Below are 17,722 nucleotides of genomic sequence, written 5' to 3'. Positions count from 1 at the left end.
CATTTTCCCACCCATTTATCCATCCATTAATCATCTACTCAATATAAATTTGGGTAACTATAACGTTCTATGCACAGGCATTAGGGGCAGAAGTAAAAGACAGAGGCTTTGCTTTTACACAGGTTCAAGAATCAAGAAACCACACAAATACATGTCAGCCTGTTAAGTGCCTTTATAGAAGCAAGGCCTGAGTATAACAAGATCACAGAGGAAAGCTATCTAACTGTCCAGGGCTGGAGAGGCAGAGGCATCAGGATAGGCTTCTCAGAAGCTGTATCCCCTCGGTCTAAGTTAAGGAAAGAAGATTGGTAGGGAGCGCAGAGGAAGAAGAAGGTGCAGTTCTAAGGAAGGACACAGCTTGTCAAAGCGCAGCCAGTGCATGGGAGCAGGACACTGGGGGAACCCCAGGCAATGCAGTGTAGCTAGGGGGTTCAGGGGGTCTGTGGAGACATGCAAATTATCATAGTGCGTAACTGGACTTAATCCTGAAGTAAAAGGGTAGCCATTAAAGTTGATTTCAGGTGTGCATTTTAGAAATTCAGGTAGCAAGTAGTGTGGTAAAATGGGGCCTTGAGAAAGACTATTTTAATTGGTTTAATTTAACCAATTAAAGGTTAAATTTAAACCTAGTATAAAGTGTTAAAGAGCTCCAAGAACTTTAATTCTTGACTCAAAGTAATCTTCGATAATAACAAAAGATAATTATCAGTATCACTGTATTATTATTCACCATTTTTTGGAAGACATAAAAGATGAGGCCTTAAAGGAAAAGATGCTTGAAAAAATTCTTAAACACACACTGATTCAACCCCAAATCCCAAATGAAGTGGAACAAACAAAAAAAGGAAAAACAAACACTCATGAATAAAATCACCATCAATGTCACTCTCTAACCCACAGGGAGCTCACAATGTAGTCTGAGGGCTCAGGTGCCAAAAGGTATATCCAATCTACTCATCATCTCCTCACTCCCATCCCCTTCTCAACAGCTCTCATTCTTCTGTCCAAAAGACACCAACACTCAACAGCCACTCATCACTGAAGTTCCAGTAATCCTCCTGGCACTGCAACAGTAAAATCATTCTTTGTGCTGAAAGTAAGGGGAAGGGATTGTCTGAATCACAGGAATGGTCACCTCAACCAATCATTTTACTTTGCAAGGGCACAAAAGATCTTTTTCAATTGTCTTCTTTCACAACCTGCCTTGCTAGCCAAGCCTTAGATGTCAGTTTGCTTTGGAAGACAGTTGTAGGCAATTGGAAAAGAACCAGAACTACCCCTGGCATTGATACAGAACTGAACTTTCACAGGTAAATAGAAGCAATATGTACTCTGCTCTCTAGCTTCAGTCATACTGTCTGAGAATTTGTTAATGAGTGATTTTCACATCTACCCAAGTATTTATTCCAAAAGTTCAAACAGGAGAACTAGAAATCAGGCACAAAGAAACCCTAGGTATGAGAACACAATACCTGTATCTCTTTTAGGGCAGCAACTGGAATTTGGAAAGTTGATGCAAAATCAAGGCACAAAACACTCTTGCCAACAGTATCTATATATGTATATGTGTGTGTATAATTTACAAAATCTAACCTACCTAACTGAAAACTAAGGACAGGAAAATGAGAGGAAATCTAAAATGGAAATAAAGCTAAATATGGTTCCAAGCATACAGAACAAGACTCATAAAGTAGGTCAGGTGTGTATACGTGCGAATGTGAGTGTACATTTAGTTGTACATACACAAGATTGGAGTACTTGATGTTATCTGCCTGACTTGTTATAAAACTATTTTCACAAACAAGCTACATATGTACAAATTTTATCTGCATCCACTTACTATTTCTGTGCGTTTGGGTAAATCACTTAACCTCCCTAAAGCTAATTTCCTTATTTTCATTTTTTAATTTAAGTGTAATTTGATTTACAATGCTGTGTTAGTTTCAGGTGTACAGTACAGTGATTCAATTATCTCTACCTACCTATGCTTCTTCAGACTCTTTTCTCTTACAGGCAGAATCAAAAGTCACTTTTGAGGTGATTTGAAAATATTTATTGAACTTCCAAAAATCCTAGCAACCTTTTGGAATAAACTGTGGCTTTCAATGGTTTGTTTCCAAGTATCTAATGCAGGGATGTGACACTGAAATTTGAAGTCTGACCACCAACTAAATGCACTCTAAGTTTTTCTTTTTTGGGTCCTTTTGCTGAACAGTGAAGTGATTTTTTTATGAAGTAAAGGTTAAAAAAAAAAAAAAGTTTCTCAGGGATTGTTCAATTGTTCTGAATTTAAATCTCTAACCTCTGGGGAAAGCTTCTTATAGAGAAAGAAGGCGAATTTGTTATGTAGGTAATAAAAGGTTTTTGGATCACTTTTAAAATCCTGTTTAAAACTGAAATGGCAACCCACTCCAGTATTCTTGTCTGGAGGATTCCATGGACGGAGGAGCCTGGCAGGCTCCAGTCTGTGGGGTTGCAGAGAGTCAGACATGACTGAGCAACTATCAGGCATTTAAATGGGGTTACTTTTCCTCTAAAAATGATACATTTTTACCATATAGAGCTTATTTGGGGGAGGAGGGATCAAGTGGTTCTTGCTTGTTTCCCTAGGAGAATAATCTAAGGACAACCAAGGATATTGTATAACTCAAGTATAACAAAACATATATAACATATGTACGTATTTTTTATTTACACATGTTTTTTAAAACAATCTAAAATTTGTAGTTTGGGATTTCTTATTTCAAATAGCAAATCAGTTTTAAAATATGTAAATTATGATTTCCTTCTATTCTACTTTTTTTTAACCTCTTAGTAAAGAAAACAATCCTCCTGATTGCTTCCTTTAATATGATAATAATGTCTAAAGCCATCATTTTAAGTAACCATATCATTTGATCAAAACAGAAGTGGTAACACTAGCAAGCTGGAAAATAGGCTTCATCTCAAAAACAAAACCAAAAGTTTGTTCATAAGGAAATGACAAAAAGACTTAAATTCAAAAGGAGAAGAAAATAAGAAAGTAATAGAGACTTGAGAAAATGTATTTGGCTTTCTCATATTAAATGGGAATAATCATTGCATTTACCTCATAGGGTTGTCATGAGGATTGAAGCACAGAAAATAGTGTCTAGGCCCATACTGAATACTCAATAAACATTAGTGCCAATTATTATTACTACTGGCAATGATTCAGGTTATTAGACCATCTCCTGCTTTTCTATGAGGGAAAGCAAACAGTCTTAAAGGGATCACTGTCTTGTGAAAATCCTACCTGCCAAGCAAGGATAGCTCTACTTTATTAAGAAAGCACACTGAAAAAACTCCTCAAGAGTCCCCAAATCCAGAAGAAAAGGTAATTACTGAGGGATCAGTGCTTCTGATTTGTGAAGGGAAGATTACCATATAAATAAGAGATAAGGCTTGTTCTGCATTTTCCAGAGAGTTGGACATGAATTAAATGGTGGAACTTACAGAGGGAAATGTCTGCTCAGTGTAAGAAGACTCTGATGTTGAAAACACCCATCTTATAAAAGGACAGGCTGCCTAGAGGGGTAAAAGGTACATTGTTACTGAGTGTGAAAGGAGGAGTTTCACCAGTCAAGGATGATAAAAGATTCCTCAGCAAGTACACACTAGATGACAACAATAATATAATGACAACCACCATCCCCACAAGGATAGTAATGATAGTCGATACTTCTACAGAAATTGCCAGCATTGCTGTAAGAACTTGACATATAGTGACCCACTTAATCCTTACCTCAGCCACCCGGCTCCACGGTCTGTTCTTAACCACTACAGTATGGTGCCTGCCTCCTACTTTGGAATCCTGAACAGGTTACCTAATCTCTCTGTGACTCCATTTCCTCACTAATAAAATGAGAATAATAATGGCACCAATTTACTCAGAGGACAGTGATGAAGATTAAATGAAATAATACATTTGTTTAGCAGCTAGAACAGAGCCTGACAAGCAGTTAAGTACTCTATAATAGACATTTGAACATAAAGGTCATACTAACTTTTAAGAAAACTTTTTTAGTTGGATGGCAAGGTAGGTAAGGCATAAAGAACTGTCTTGGCTATAGTGAGCAATCTGACTCAAAAAAAAGTTTTTCTGTGTGTTTTTTTTAAATCATCTAAATGGAATTCAAGGCTTGTTGATTTAGGATTGATTCTCTGAATAAAATGAACATGAGAAAACATGGGCAAAACTGATAAACTGAGTTCTGCAGTGAGATCAGACTCTAAGTATACTTTGTCATGGTCGAGTGGAATGTAAGATTTTGAAAAAACAGCCTAGTCCATGATCCACTGCTAACTTCTTGTAACATCTTCAAGATCTTGGCCAATCACTAAACTCCACTTTCAGCAGAACCCTTAATTGCTTCACACACTGGGCTTTACCAAGTGTGTAACCAACTCCCAAACCGAGGTTAATCCAATCCATTTCTTTTGCACCTGCCATCTAATGTGGCCTAACAAAACTCCTACTCACCCTTGTCACTCCTTTACAGGTTCTTACAGAGGCAGCATTAAACCTTTACTTTACTCAAGCTTCCAAAGGTACTCCTGCCCTACCCTCAAATATCCTACACTCCTTAAAAATTGGAAAATAGAAGTAATCAGAAATTCGTTCAATTTTCATATGCCTTCCTTCATACCCCTAAACTCCTGCAACATGAATCAACATTTACTGCTATTGTTGTCTAGCCTTTTCACTCTCCTTTCTATTGCAAAAGGAAAAAAAAAAAAAAAAGTGCTTTCCAAGACCAACTCTTCTATTCTCTGATGCTACTCAGGAAATGTCAGTTACATCACCATCTTTGGTTTGTTGCTTTGGCAACTATTCCCTTCCCCCTACCCCCACCCCCAGTATCCCACTTCTCTCTTGGACCTTCAGACTTTTTCTACTGACCTAAAAACATGCCAATAAAAAAAACAATTCTCAGTCCTGTTTCCCTCATAAGCCTTGACCCTTTCCCCATTATATGCCAAATATCTAAGAAAGGTCTCTTGTAGGTATGTAGCCGGCTGAACAGATAAATGAGAACCACTGGAAGGCAACCACATACCGATTATTCTTGATTACAATCAATCTTTTAAGTATGCTTAAAGGTTCTGACATCCAGCAGTCGCAGATTTGGTGACTACTAATTATTTTTTCCACTTACACTGCTGTTTTTAACAAACATAACAAAGGAAAATATACAACAGGGGTTTGTTACATATGAACTGCACTTTAACTCAATGTTGATATGTGCTTTGGGGCTTCTAGCACCAAGTTTATAGATTAGTAATACTAATACCTTAAAAATGTTTTCTGAAGGATAATTCTTATATGAGCTAGCCCCTTACATTCTACAGAGTAATGACTGAAGTTATGAACAATAATGTAAATTGTCTATAAAAACTTAGAGGCTTATTGGATTTAAAACTTACCACCGATACAGAAAAACAAACTTACAGAAATAAAAGTTTCTCTATACCTTCAGGGAAGAGGATCTGGTAAAAGCTGGTAAGACAGGAGAGAACAAGATGTACTGAATGAGAAGCAAGCCAGTGAGGGTGGAACGCAGAAAACAAGGGGAGGGAGAGGCAAGGGCCAGATCACACAGGGCCTCCTAAGCTAGAATGAATACCTTTTGGTATACCACAATAACAACAGGAAGCAAATGAAAAGCTTTAAGCTGAGAGATGTAAGGATCTGACCTGCAACTTTAAAAGGATTACTCTGGTTGATGTATGGAAGATGAACAGGTAGCCAAACAGAGAGTGTGAAGGGACAAGTGGGAATCAGGAGGTCTAAGCGGGACATGATGGTAGGCTGGATCTGGGTGGCAGCTGAGATGAAAAGAAGACAGATTCTAGAAGACAAGATCAATAAGATTTGGTGAATGATTAGATATGAGGGAAAGAAAAGAGATGTCAGTGAGATGTTGGTTTTCTGAAATTTATATACCTATATACATGGAATGCAGAGTAATATCTTATACAATATAAACTAAATTATTAACAGAAATTACCTATGGGAAAGATGAATTTTACATAGTAAATACAGACAGATTTTCACTTTTTCTATATAGATACCTGCATTGTTTAAATATTTTTATAAGTAGAAGGTATACATTATTTCATAGTTAAATCAAATGCAATAAAAAGAAAGCATTTTCCTGGGTGAAAAGGACAGGAATGGCATTTTAGGGAAAGAAACAATTTAATCAAAGGTACAAACACATGAAAGTACAAAGCATATTTAAAGATTACCAAGTAGTTTAGGGTTTACAAAGAAGGAAGGACATGTAATTGGGACAGGATGAGCAGAGGATGCCTATACTGTGTTAGTGTATAGGCAGTTCATGAAGGACCTTCTATGTCAAGCTGAAGAAAGCATTCACTAAAATGTACAAAATGGTGAAGCATACAAAGTTTTTAAGCAGGAGGATGGCAAAATCAAATATTTTAGAAAGATCACTTTAGAGGCAGTACAAAGCCTGGATCAAAAGGGAGGTAAGAAAATAGGCTGGGAGATCACTTAGGCTGGGACTTAAGCTAAATTCAGGGGCAACAGAGAGAAAGGGAGATATGAGACTCAGTTCGAAAGCAGACAGGACATGGTGATTGAGCTGAATGTGGCAGCACAGGAAGAGGGAAAGTCAAAGATGCTGCCCACGGTTTTGAGTTTAGGAAATCAGATAGGATGATATATCTGATCATCCAAGAACAGGTTAAAAGAAAAGATAATAAATTTTGCTCTGGAGATGCTGAGGTTAAAGAACCTCTGGGAGGAGGTCAAAGAGCCCAAAAGGAAGTTGGATATATACATGTGAATTTGAGCAACAAAGTCAGAACTGGAGCACATTAACACTATTACCCAGAATAGAGAACTTTAAGCCTGTGGACACAATCTTACCCTCGCTGTACGTCACTGAATTCTTGAGTTGACCGGTTCCATTTATTCTCATAGTTGTAAAAATTCCATATAATCGTAACGTCTCTGTAGGCAATAACTTAAAAATGAGCCGGAATTTTTTCTCTTGGTTTCTTGGTCTCTCTTATTTTTTTCCCTTTTCCCTTTTGTTTGCCGTTCTTTCTATCTACCTAGTTATCTAGTTAAGGAAGATACAGGAAATAAGAAAGTATCATATAAAAAAATCTGTCATTAAATATTTTCATGTCTTAATTGTAAAAGGACATTTCATAATTCTACCTTTACTAAAACCTAAATTAAATAATTATTTACCTAGGTGACTCTCCCCTGATTTTCTCTGGCAAGTCATTGCCCCTTAATTAACTGACATCCCCCAGGCAGTCAACTCCAGCTGTAGCTTTAACCACAGAGGTTCCTGAAACAATTCCACAATCCTGTTGTTGCTTACTGTGAGAAATTTGAGTCACACTGTACTTTTGTCTAACTGATGATGCCCTCGTTTCTTGGGAGGTGGAGAGGAAGGACCTGTTGGCAAGGAAACAGCTGCTTCCTTCCTGAGCCAGGGAAAACCAAGGTGACAGATGGACAAAGAAGAAAAGCAGCCAAAAGTTTCTTGAGCTTCTTGTTGGCAAGGATTTTCACTGAGGCACGACTGAATATCTTATTAAAGCATATCAATGACTGAGAGAGTTTCATCTGCCTAGGTGCTCTGCTCAAGTTCAACAGGCCATCCCACACATTTTCTACAATTGATAAAGTCTGTAGTGGAACAAAGAACCTGGCCTCAGCCTATGTACAGCGGGCTAAGACTGCAAGGCACTGTCCCATTTAACTTCAGGAATATACCCATAGGAATGCACTATCTGGTTAAAAAAAAAAAGAAAAAATTCTGTATAGTAGTTATATTTGTATGACATATTAAATTACTATTAAAATTTCATTAGAAAATGTTTAAATGTTTACTTTTGTATATTTAAAAGATCTGTTGCAAACTTTCATATTTTGCTCTTTTATCAGTTTCCTCCCCATCCACTTCTATACCCAGAAAATTAGATATTCAAGGACTCCTGGGTAAAACTGACAACCACTGGATGGATAAAACTAACACTTTAAAAACAGCTGTACATAGGTAAGTTATTGTTCTTCATCAAATAGAAGTTAGCAATCACTGACAATAACATTAAAAATTAGTGTGGGCATGAAGTATGGAATTTTAAAACATCAGTTTACTATGCTGATTAATTAAACATTTATATTTGCATCAGAACTTAATAATCCCATAAATAAATAGAGCTCTCAGTTTTTTAAAAAATCAAGGGATAACATATGTATTTAGACATATTAGCAGCGTAAAGATGTATGCTTTAACACACTTATTGGGAAAACGTCTGAAAATATTACTACACTGAATTCAAGGGCATCCGCAGGAATCTGACATAAAAGTTCTCTAGAATAACAACATTTCAGGAAATTCCAAAAAAGGAAAAGGGTCAAATCGGAAATAGCCTCAAATTAATCGACAAAGTTCAGTGCTTGTTCCAACTTGATTTTTCTCTCCATTGCAAAAACAAAACCGAGTCTCAGGATGGGTGGGTGAATCACTTAGATGAAAGTTCATCTACTGGAATAAATGGAGAGGCCGCTTGGGCAGGCGATACAGGAGAGTCGGTGGTAGTGCTGACTTTCGCTGGTGAGTTACAAGAAGATCCGGCGCTGCTGCTGTTTCCATCAAGGGTATCGGAAGATACACACACACCCGGATCTGACAGCTGCGCAACGTCAGAAGAAAGCATGTTGGTGATGCCTTGGAAAAATCTCTTTGGCTGATAGTCAGTTTCCATTTCACATTTTCTTTTCAATGGTCCAAGAACACTTGGTCTAATGCAATTAATGGGACTCTGGCTTCTCCGGGTAGTAAATCGGGTCGTTGGGCTGGGAATAGGACTTGGAGGCAATCCATTGCTACTCACAAAACTTTGCAAGGATGGTGAAAAACACTGCTTTCCAATTCCCCGGGTAGGCGACGGTGCTGGCGACACCGGAATGAAATCGATGCGTTTCGGGGAAGCAGATTTCTCCACGTCGTTGTCGCTCAGGCTGAAACTTTCCTCCCAGGAGTGGCTTATCTGCATTGCGTTCTGCACCTCGCGCTCGTGGACAGTCTCTCGATTGATCAAGTCCATGCCCTCCTCCTGTTTGATCTGGTGCAAGCGGCTGCTGTGCATGCGGACGGGGGAGGCCGGCAGAAGCAGGCCGTGGCGGTTCGGGAACGTTGTGCTGTTCCGCCTGGCGCTCGGCGCCTCGGCCTGGAACACCGGAGAAGTGTCACTGAGGCCGTGGATCAGGGGGGCGCTGTTAGATCTCCTGAGGCCCCCGCCGCCACTACTGCTGCTGCCCTCCGCCGGGCTCCCACCTGTGCCCGGAGGGAGCTCCAGGTCTAGCTCCATCTTCTCCTGGGCCATGTCGCGGGCACGGAGGCGGGGGCAGTGCTCAGTCAGAGACCTAGGATTCCCATTCCCCGCAGTCCAGGGCCGCGGCCGCCGCCACCACCACCGAGAATCTGTCAGCGGGCTCGTCCCTCTGCGCATGCGTGCCCCTCCGCGCAAGCGCTCTGCAATGTCTGTTCCTGGCGCCGGCTGAAAGCGTAATAGCTGCGCCGCAGCCCTAGGGGGAGGGACGAGGAGTGGTTGGGAAGCCAGTCAATATGTTTCTTCCGCAAATAGCTTTGAGCGCAAACTTGCTTTACACATGTTAATAAAGTTACCATATTCAGGAGTATATGTTTATAAAGTTATAGCTCTGAAAAAGAAGCACTTTGCGACTTTGGGTTATATGGGGAGGAGAGAAGTTGGTCTTAACCCGAGAGGCCTTCTCTGAGGAAGGGTCGATCTCCGGAGATCCCCAAAAGCAGGCCAAAAGGATGCGGTGTATACTTCCCCGGGAAGCGAGGACTGCCAGAAAGGGAGGGAGTGAGTATGGCCTGGAGTGGACAGTGAGCTAGCGAGACGTGAGGTGGTAGACCTTTATCCTGAGAATAATAGAAACTCAGAAGGTTTTCAGCATGGGTATAATAGACTGAAAAGGTCTCTAGCTGCATTCCGGAGAATACGTTACCGGGAGATTAGAACCAACAGAAAAAAACAGAGGAGGCAATCCTCTGGACCAGAGATGATGGGAATTTCCAGTAAGGTGGTACTGTAGGAAAAAAGTTGGAAAGAGTGGTAAATCTGGGAACTATTCAGGTCAAGGAGGGGGAAAAAACCAACCTGTAATTGTATTACTATTGTTTTATTTACAATCATATATCTAACACAAGCATATGTGTTCAATCATGTTCATTCAGTATGAGGGATTAAATGAAGGAAAAATCAACAGGACCTCGAATTTTGAAAACACAAACTTGGCTCATGTAATTAATATAAACTTTCATATCATTAAAAATCAGTTTATACTTTAGTGTATTCAGATTCTTTTTTTCTTCTGTGTGCCAGCTATGTGCCAGGCACTGTGGTAGGAATCAGGCCCTATGAAAACATTTAATTTCTACTTGGGGCAGGGTAGAGGGGGAGAGATAAATACGTGAGCTATTTTTTAGATAGTGGTAAGCCTTAGGAAAAAAATAAAATAGGGTGGTGTGATGGAGCACTACTGGGAGAAGGGAGGGTGCAATTAGACAGAGCTGGGATCAAAATGACAAGCAAGCCCTGCTGACATTTGGGGAATGAATATTCCAACCACAGAGAATAGCAGATGCAAAGGACCAAGGCAAACATAAGTGTGGTGAACTGGCAAAAAAACAAAAGGGCCGTGCAGCTGAAGCATAAGGGACAGAGTGATATGAATGGGTAAAAAAGTCTGGATCTTAGTCTAAGTATGATGAAAACCCACTGTGAGTTTTGAGCAGGAGAATGATACTATCTGGTTTATGTTTTATATCATTTTGGCTCTGTGCAAAACAGGCTGAAAGAGACTAAGAGTGCAGATAGAAAGATGGATTAGGAACCATGGCAACAGGGCAGACAAGAGATTATTGGACTAGGGTTCTACCAATGGTGATGGGGGAGAAGTAGGTGGATTCAGGATATATTTTGAAAGTAGAACCAATAGGATGTATAGATGGATTAGATTTAGATGGTGAAAGAAATAAATAATCCAAAGGCAACTCAGAGATGCTTTACTTAAACTGGGTAAATGGCAGCATCATTTACAGAGGCAGGGAAAGAGTTCTTTTAGAGTAGAAACTGAGTTCTGTTTTGGTTGATTTGATTTGGAGGCGTCAGATATCCATGTGCCTAATTTGAACTGAAAGAAAGCTTAGTGATTTTTGTTTGGTCTCCTTTGCAGTTGAAGAAAGTAAGATCCAGAGAGGCTGGCATAATCAACATCACACAGCTTGTTTAGTAATGAGAACCAGTACTAGAAACCAGTATGAGAATACTAGTCCATACCCTTTCCACTGTCTCTCCAACAGCTTTTAATTTGAAGTCCCCCTATTTCATTTAGTTATCCAGCTAATGAAATAATGTTGATTATGCATACCTATAATTCTAAAAACTGATTTAAGCTTTCCAAGTGCCAGACACTATTTAAAGTGCATCACATGTAGAACCTCATTTAATCCTCACAATAACTATAAAGGAAGTATCATTATTCCATTTTGCAGGGGAAACTGAGATGCAAGGATTAAGTAATGTGCCCAGGATGACAGGAAGCAGTGGGACCTCGTCATTCTGGCTCCAGAGCACAGGCACAATGTTGCCTCCTCCATGTGCAGTAACATTTCAGACAGGGAGAAACCATTTCCAGATTGTCTACACCTTTGCAAGTGCAATGATATTTGAGAGAGAATTCGAAGGACAGGTAGGATTTTAATAGACAATATTTTATATAGATTTGGCAGCATGGGTATATAATAGTGAACTTGGCTAATACATGAAGTACATGGAGAAGAATAGGTAATGGGGAAAAGATGCAAATTAAAGTTGGAATCAGAGTATTGGAGCTCTGAATGCCAGGAAAAGGTGCTTGTATTGAACGTGTGGAGCAACAGGGAACTGTTGAAGGTTTTTAACAAGAGGAACAATACAATGAGAGCTTCACTTTAGGGCCTGCCAGGTGGATGGATCATAGATAGAGGGAAGTGGAAGAATGGAAGGTGGAAAGAACCAACATTTTCTATGTGCCCAGGGCTTCCAGTTACTTTAAACATTTATCATTTAGTTTTCCTTGTAATCCTATAAAGCAGATACTGTTATGCTCATCTTGTAAAAGGGACAATTGTAGGTTCAAAAATTGCAAAAGGCCCTATAACTATATGGAAGAACAAAGATCTGAATGAATCTGAATCAAGATGTCACTTCAAAACCTATATTGTTTTGATGCTTTCTCCATGAATTAAAGATGGAGAATTTGATAGCTAACTCTGAGATGAACTGAAGTGAAGTTGCTCAGTTGTGTCCGACTCTGCGACCCTATGGACTGTAGCCCCCCAGGTTCCTCCATCCATGGGATTTTCCAGGCAAGAATACTGGAGTGAGTTGCCATTTGATGAAAAGAGGATCTAAACTAAAGTTGGGAATGGCAGGAAAAGGAGATGGATGTGGAGACTGGAAGGTAACAACCCAGATCCTGACTGTCTGGATGTACAGAGGATGAAGAGAGAGGAGTCACAAACAGCTAAAGTTTGAGCATGTACAACTGAACAAATGTTATAACAATATTGAATAAAAACAGGTGAAAGAGGAAGAGCTTACAGAAGAAAATCAATATTAGATGAGTAGAAAAAAAGGATTAACCATAATTCATAGCATATTGCTAATTCGAATATTACTAAATTAATTCTAGCATGACTCAAATGTGCCAACATTGTTCATGCATGTCTGTATAAACAATAATTATCTTCACTAATAAAGATCAGAGATGGTGACAACCACAAAATCAAACATCTATGCTATTTGGTTCTTACCTGAACACACCTGTGAGAGATCTTCACCCGTTTCCCTGTTTCTACCCTTGTTACTTCTCCACCCAACCTTCAAATCATCCTTAAAATAAAATTTGAATAGTCACTTCCTGTTCAAAACCCTTTGGTGGATTCCCACTCAGGGAAAAAGCTGAAGTCATTACAATGACCTATAGTGCTCTTTCTGGGTCCCTGCCATCTCTCTGCCTACCCTCCTCCAACTGCTCTCCCCACTCACTGCCTTCCCTCCAACTGCAGAGGCCTCCTTACTGTCCTTTGGCCCACCAGGCATGTTCCCCCTCCACTCAGCTTACTTTTCCTTCCAGTGGACATCTACACTGTTCCATCCTTTCAGCTCTCTGTACAAACACCATTGACTAAGAGGTTTTCCTTGACCTTTCCTTATAAAAAGCAACAGCAGAGTCCACCACCAAGCCTACACTCCCATCCCCCCACTCTGTTTTCATTTATCCTCCAGGGCACCACATGACAATATGTATACAATGTTTTCTTCCCTCTTTGTCCTCAAGAATGCAAACTCCATGGGGGCTCCCTGCTATACTCCTAGTATCCAGAACAAGGCATGGCATATAGCACTCAATAAGCAAGTGTTGAATCACTGTACAAGTGAATGATGAATGAATACACCGACTAATACAGCTCTGTCCAAAAGGGAAGAGAACTCTAGTTTTTGAAAATCCAGCCTAATAGGACTTTCTAGACTGATTCTATATGCTCTTTACTTTGATAATTCTTCTCATATCAAGACTATCATTAGTTACAGTGCCCTCCAGCCCATGCAGGTAGGTTACCTGAATGAATCCAAGTTGTGAACTAAGACATTCAAGTTCTAAGTTTCCATTCTTTTTTAACCATCTGCTGATATATACTTGACAGAATCAAAATGCTCGGGGCTGAGAATTCTAAGCAGTGTTATTCCTTCCTCTCAAAGAGGTAAAGAATAAATGAGAGAAAACAGCAATTCAGCTGTTGAATAAAATGCAAAAATGTAATTCAGCCTGTTGCAAAAATAACACCAGACGCAGGATCTAGCTCTTCCCTGAATCAATTCACCCTTATGGTTTTAACTCTGGGTATAAAGTAAATACCACACTTATAAAAATCAAACACCTATTTAATAAACTTTACTGTGCTTAATATTTTTTTCAAACTAACACATAGCTGCCTTTCAATTCCTAGGAGCAATTTAAAATTAAATCTTCAAGCATATGACAAGGCAAATATGCACTTCTGAATCCATACTGAATGAATGTGAAATACAAAAATATGTGTACGTGTATAATCCGAGATGAACAGACAATGTCTCCATATCCCACATTAACTAATATCACCAATCTAGAACAAAAATATTGCAGAGGAAAAGTGTACTTTCAAAGTATAGGAACTCAGGAGTGTTTACTGGTACAATAACTTAAGGGAAATGTTTGGTAGTACATCATACTACCTACTAACTGCTACTGCTGCTAAGTTGCTTTAGTTGTGTCCGACTCTGTGCGACCCCATAGACGGCAGCCCACTAAGCTCCCCTGTCCTTGGGATTCTCCAGGCAAGAGCACTGGAGTGGGTTGCCATTTCCTTCTCCAATGCAGGAAAGTGAAAAGTGAAAGTGAAGTCGCTCAGTGTCCAACTCTTCATGACCCCATGGACTGCAGCCTACTAGGCTCCTCTGTCCATGGGATTTTCCAGGCAAGACTACTGGAGTGGGTTGCCATTGCCTTCTACCTATTAAAAGAAAATATATATACATGATCTATGATTAAGAAATTCCACTTTGGGGTATATAGCCAAGAGAAATGAGTGTTTATGTCTACTAAAAGCCATGTACAAGAATGTTCCTTACATTATTACTTACAATAGCCCCAAACTGGAAACAACCCAAATGTCCATGAACAGAACAGCACTACACAATGAATTCTTTACTCAACAACATGTATATGTATAATGTTGAATGAAAAAAATCAAACACAAAAGAGTACATACTTTATGACTCCCTCTTTATAAGTTCCAGAACAGCCAAAAGCAATCTACAAAGGTAGAAGTCAAAAGAGTGGTTACCCTTGGGACTAATATCCTGCTCTGGGTGCTGTTGATACAGGCATAAACATATGTAAAAAATTATTTAAAAAGTAATTAAAATGTACACATTTTATTGCATATTAAGTTAGTCCTCAAAATATATCAATATCGAGAAAAACAGAATGGGAACTAGAATCTAAATGGAAGACAAAACAATAAGAATGAAGATCCTTTGTTTAAAATGCTAACCACGAGTCTAAACTGGAATGCTAAGCTTCCAAATCTCTTTGACACACAACATTATAAGTGGCCGTGACAGGACAAAGAATGGAGACAGAAACATATACACACCCCCCTCAAGCTACATTTCACTGGGCCCTGAACACCAATAAGTCTTCAGCAGCCTCACACAACACTGGACACTTGTCTGGGGTGAGTTACAGATCACCGACAGAACCATTGGTTCTCCTTGGCACTGTTCCCAAAGAGCCCTCAAAGTTATTTATTTCTGAGACGGCATGAAGTCAAGGAAATGAAGCTCATTTCATAGCCTCTGACTTTCTCAACTGGAATCTGTGTATTCTGCCCAGTTGGTTCTGCCATTTCCTCTGAAGCATAATTCATCAAATGAGACAAAAGTAACATCAAAGAAACTCAGCAGGGGCTGTTATTACATATGGGAGGAATGAAAAATGTGCTTGAGGATGCGATTCTGGCTGCAAGGATCTTACTTTGTTATCATAATGAAAGAAAAATAGATGATCTCAGGAACTGTGATCAATCGTTTACTGGACAGTTTCTGAGAGCCAGTAAGTACAGAGACCCTTCATAGCATATACCTCGAGGGTGCTGAATCTAATCCTTAAAACTTAAAAGCAGCAGCAAGGATTAGAAAATCAAAGCAAGAGTTTACTAAGGGGCTTTTGACCCCCTCACCTTTCGTCTTTGATAACAGCTAAAAGGCTATCATGTCACTTACATGGAGCCACAGTCTTTAAATGGAGGAAGTAAAAAGGCAAAATGGGGGCTTCAAAGGTCTGGCAAAAGAACCTTATGGCCTAGGGCATCAGCAAAGTTCAGACAAACAAATAAATGTGAACTGCAGTTATTTTGTTTAATTTTTTTCAAGAGAAAATATCAGGGAAGATATTAAAAATAGCCATCCAGTCCCCATTCTCAAGTCCTTCAAACAGAATAGAACAATGAGTTGGTATCATTTTTTGTTGTTCTTCACCACTTTTATACATTTTAGGCAGCACCCATTTTTTTTTTTAGTGCCTTCTTTTACGCCATAAACCAGGGTTTTGATTGTTGTCCTTTACTGTTTACATGTTATATGTTTCTCTCTGCAGGTTTGCTATCTTTCTCCTAAAGGATTAACCCAACTGGCAAGCAGGGAAAAAAGAACTGATGGCTTTATGGATAATGTATAAAGTTAACTTTAAAACATGCAAAAGTTGCAAATACAGTTGGGTTTATATACTTGGGCCTTCCAGTTGGGTATCTGGGAAACTTCTAAAAGTGTTCAACATATTAGTGTCAGTAGGACTACAGCAAAAAAAAAAAAAAAAGTTCCAAACCTGGAGTCAGACGATCATACTTCCAGCACAGTGACCTTAGACAAGTTTGCTAGCTTCTCTGGGCTTGCTTTACTCATTTATGAAGTGGAGACACAAATGTCTTCGTTGTAAACATCAAATGATGTCCATAATAGGCCTTGTAAGCAGTAAAGACTCCATACATACGGGCTTCTCTCAATGAAAATACTCCATGCTATGATCGCAAAATGAGCCAGCCTACCCTTCCACTCCTTTCCTGATTTGGAACCAGTCCATTGTTCCATTTCCAGTTCTAACCATTGCTTCTTAACTGCATACAGATTTCTCAGGAGGCATGTAAGGTGGTCTGGTATTCTTCTCCCCAAGAATTTTCCAGTTTTCTGTGATCCACACAGTCAAAGGCTTTGGCGTAGTCAATAAAGCAGAAGTGTATGTTTTTCTGGAACTCTCTTGATTTTTCTATGATTCAACGGATGTTGGCAATTTTATCTTTGGTTCCTCTGCCTTTTCTAAATGCCTTTTCTGATGCTGAAACTGGTTCCAAACTGGGAAAGGAGTATGTCAAAGTTGTATATTGTCACCCTGCTTATTTAACTTATATGCAGAGTACATCATGCAAAATGCTGGGCTGGATGAAGCACAAGCTGGAATCAAGATTGCCGGGAGAAATATCAATAACCTCAGATATGCAGATGACACCACCCTTATGGCAGAAAGCGAAGAGGAACTAAAGAGCCTCTTGATGAAAATGAAAGAGGAGAGTCAAAAACCTGATTTAAAACTCAACATCCAAAAAAGGAAGATCATGGCATCTGGTCCCATCACTTCATGGCAAATAGATGGGGAAACAATGGAAACAGTGACAGACTTTATTTCCTTGGCCTCCAAAATCACTGTGGATGGTGACTGCAGCTATGAAATTAAAAGATGCTTGCTCCTTGAAGAAAAGCTATGACCAACCTAGACAGCATATTAAAAAGCAGAGACATTACTTTGTGACAAAGGTCCATCTAGCAAAGCTATGGTTTTTCCAATAGTCATGTATGGGTGGGAGAGTTGGCCCATAAAAAAAAAGCTGAGCACTGAAGAATTGATGCTTTTGAACTGTGGTGCTGGAGAAGACTCTTGAGAGTTCCTTGGACTGCAAGGAGATCCAACCAGTCAATCCTTAAGGAAATCAGTCCTTAACATTCATTGGAAGGACTGATGCTGAAGCTGAAACTCCAATAC

The 17,722-nt window shown here is 39.4% G+C and overlaps 2 protein-coding genes across 16 annotated transcripts in view; both read right to left on the bottom strand.

Moving 5' to 3' along the window:
* PIP5K1B (phosphatidylinositol-4-phosphate 5-kinase type 1 beta) overlaps positions 1-17,722 on the bottom strand; it is a 521,283-nt gene that overhangs the window by 253,049 nt on the left and 250,512 nt on the right. For 2 of the 14 annotated variants that reach the window (XM_081503774.1, XM_081503698.1), the window contains exon 2: positions 3,475-3,546. The exons of 10 other annotated variants lie outside the window; for them this stretch is intronic. The gene's annotated coding sequence lies outside the window, so the exon portion shown is untranslated. Of the gene's footprint in view, positions 1-3,474; positions 3,547-6,916; positions 7,310-17,722 lie in introns of those variants that run through there. 2 more of the 14 variants (XM_081503788.1, XM_081503779.1) reach the window with 2 other exon arrangements.
* PABIR1 (PP2A Aalpha (PPP2R1A) and B55A (PPP2R2A) interacting phosphatase regulator 1) lies at positions 8,141-9,518 on the bottom strand. Of its 2 annotated transcripts, XM_081504084.1 has the most exons (2): positions 8,832-9,518; positions 8,141-8,696 (listed from the first exon to the last, which is right to left on the bottom strand). In XM_081504084.1, exons 1-2 carry the CDS (start codon positions 9,394-9,396, stop codon positions 8,533-8,535), a joined length of 729 nt encoding a protein of 242 aa, XP_081360210.1. In that variant the 5' UTR covers positions 9,397-9,518; the 3' UTR covers positions 8,141-8,532. The 2 variants fall into 2 exon arrangements, with proteins under 2 accessions (XP_081360210.1, XP_081360208.1); XM_081504082.1 differs by having other exon boundaries at positions 8,141-9,518.

This window comes from Giraffa tippelskirchi, chromosome 1 (assembly GCF_054371585.1).
Source record: "Giraffa tippelskirchi isolate mGirTip1 chromosome 1, T2T-mGirTip1v1.2.pri, whole genome shotgun sequence".
Classification (NCBI taxonomy): domain Eukaryota; kingdom Metazoa; phylum Chordata; class Mammalia; order Artiodactyla; family Giraffidae; genus Giraffa; species Giraffa tippelskirchi.
Note: the sequence above shows the minus strand (reverse complement) of the source record. Positions and strands in the feature narration are given on the sequence as shown.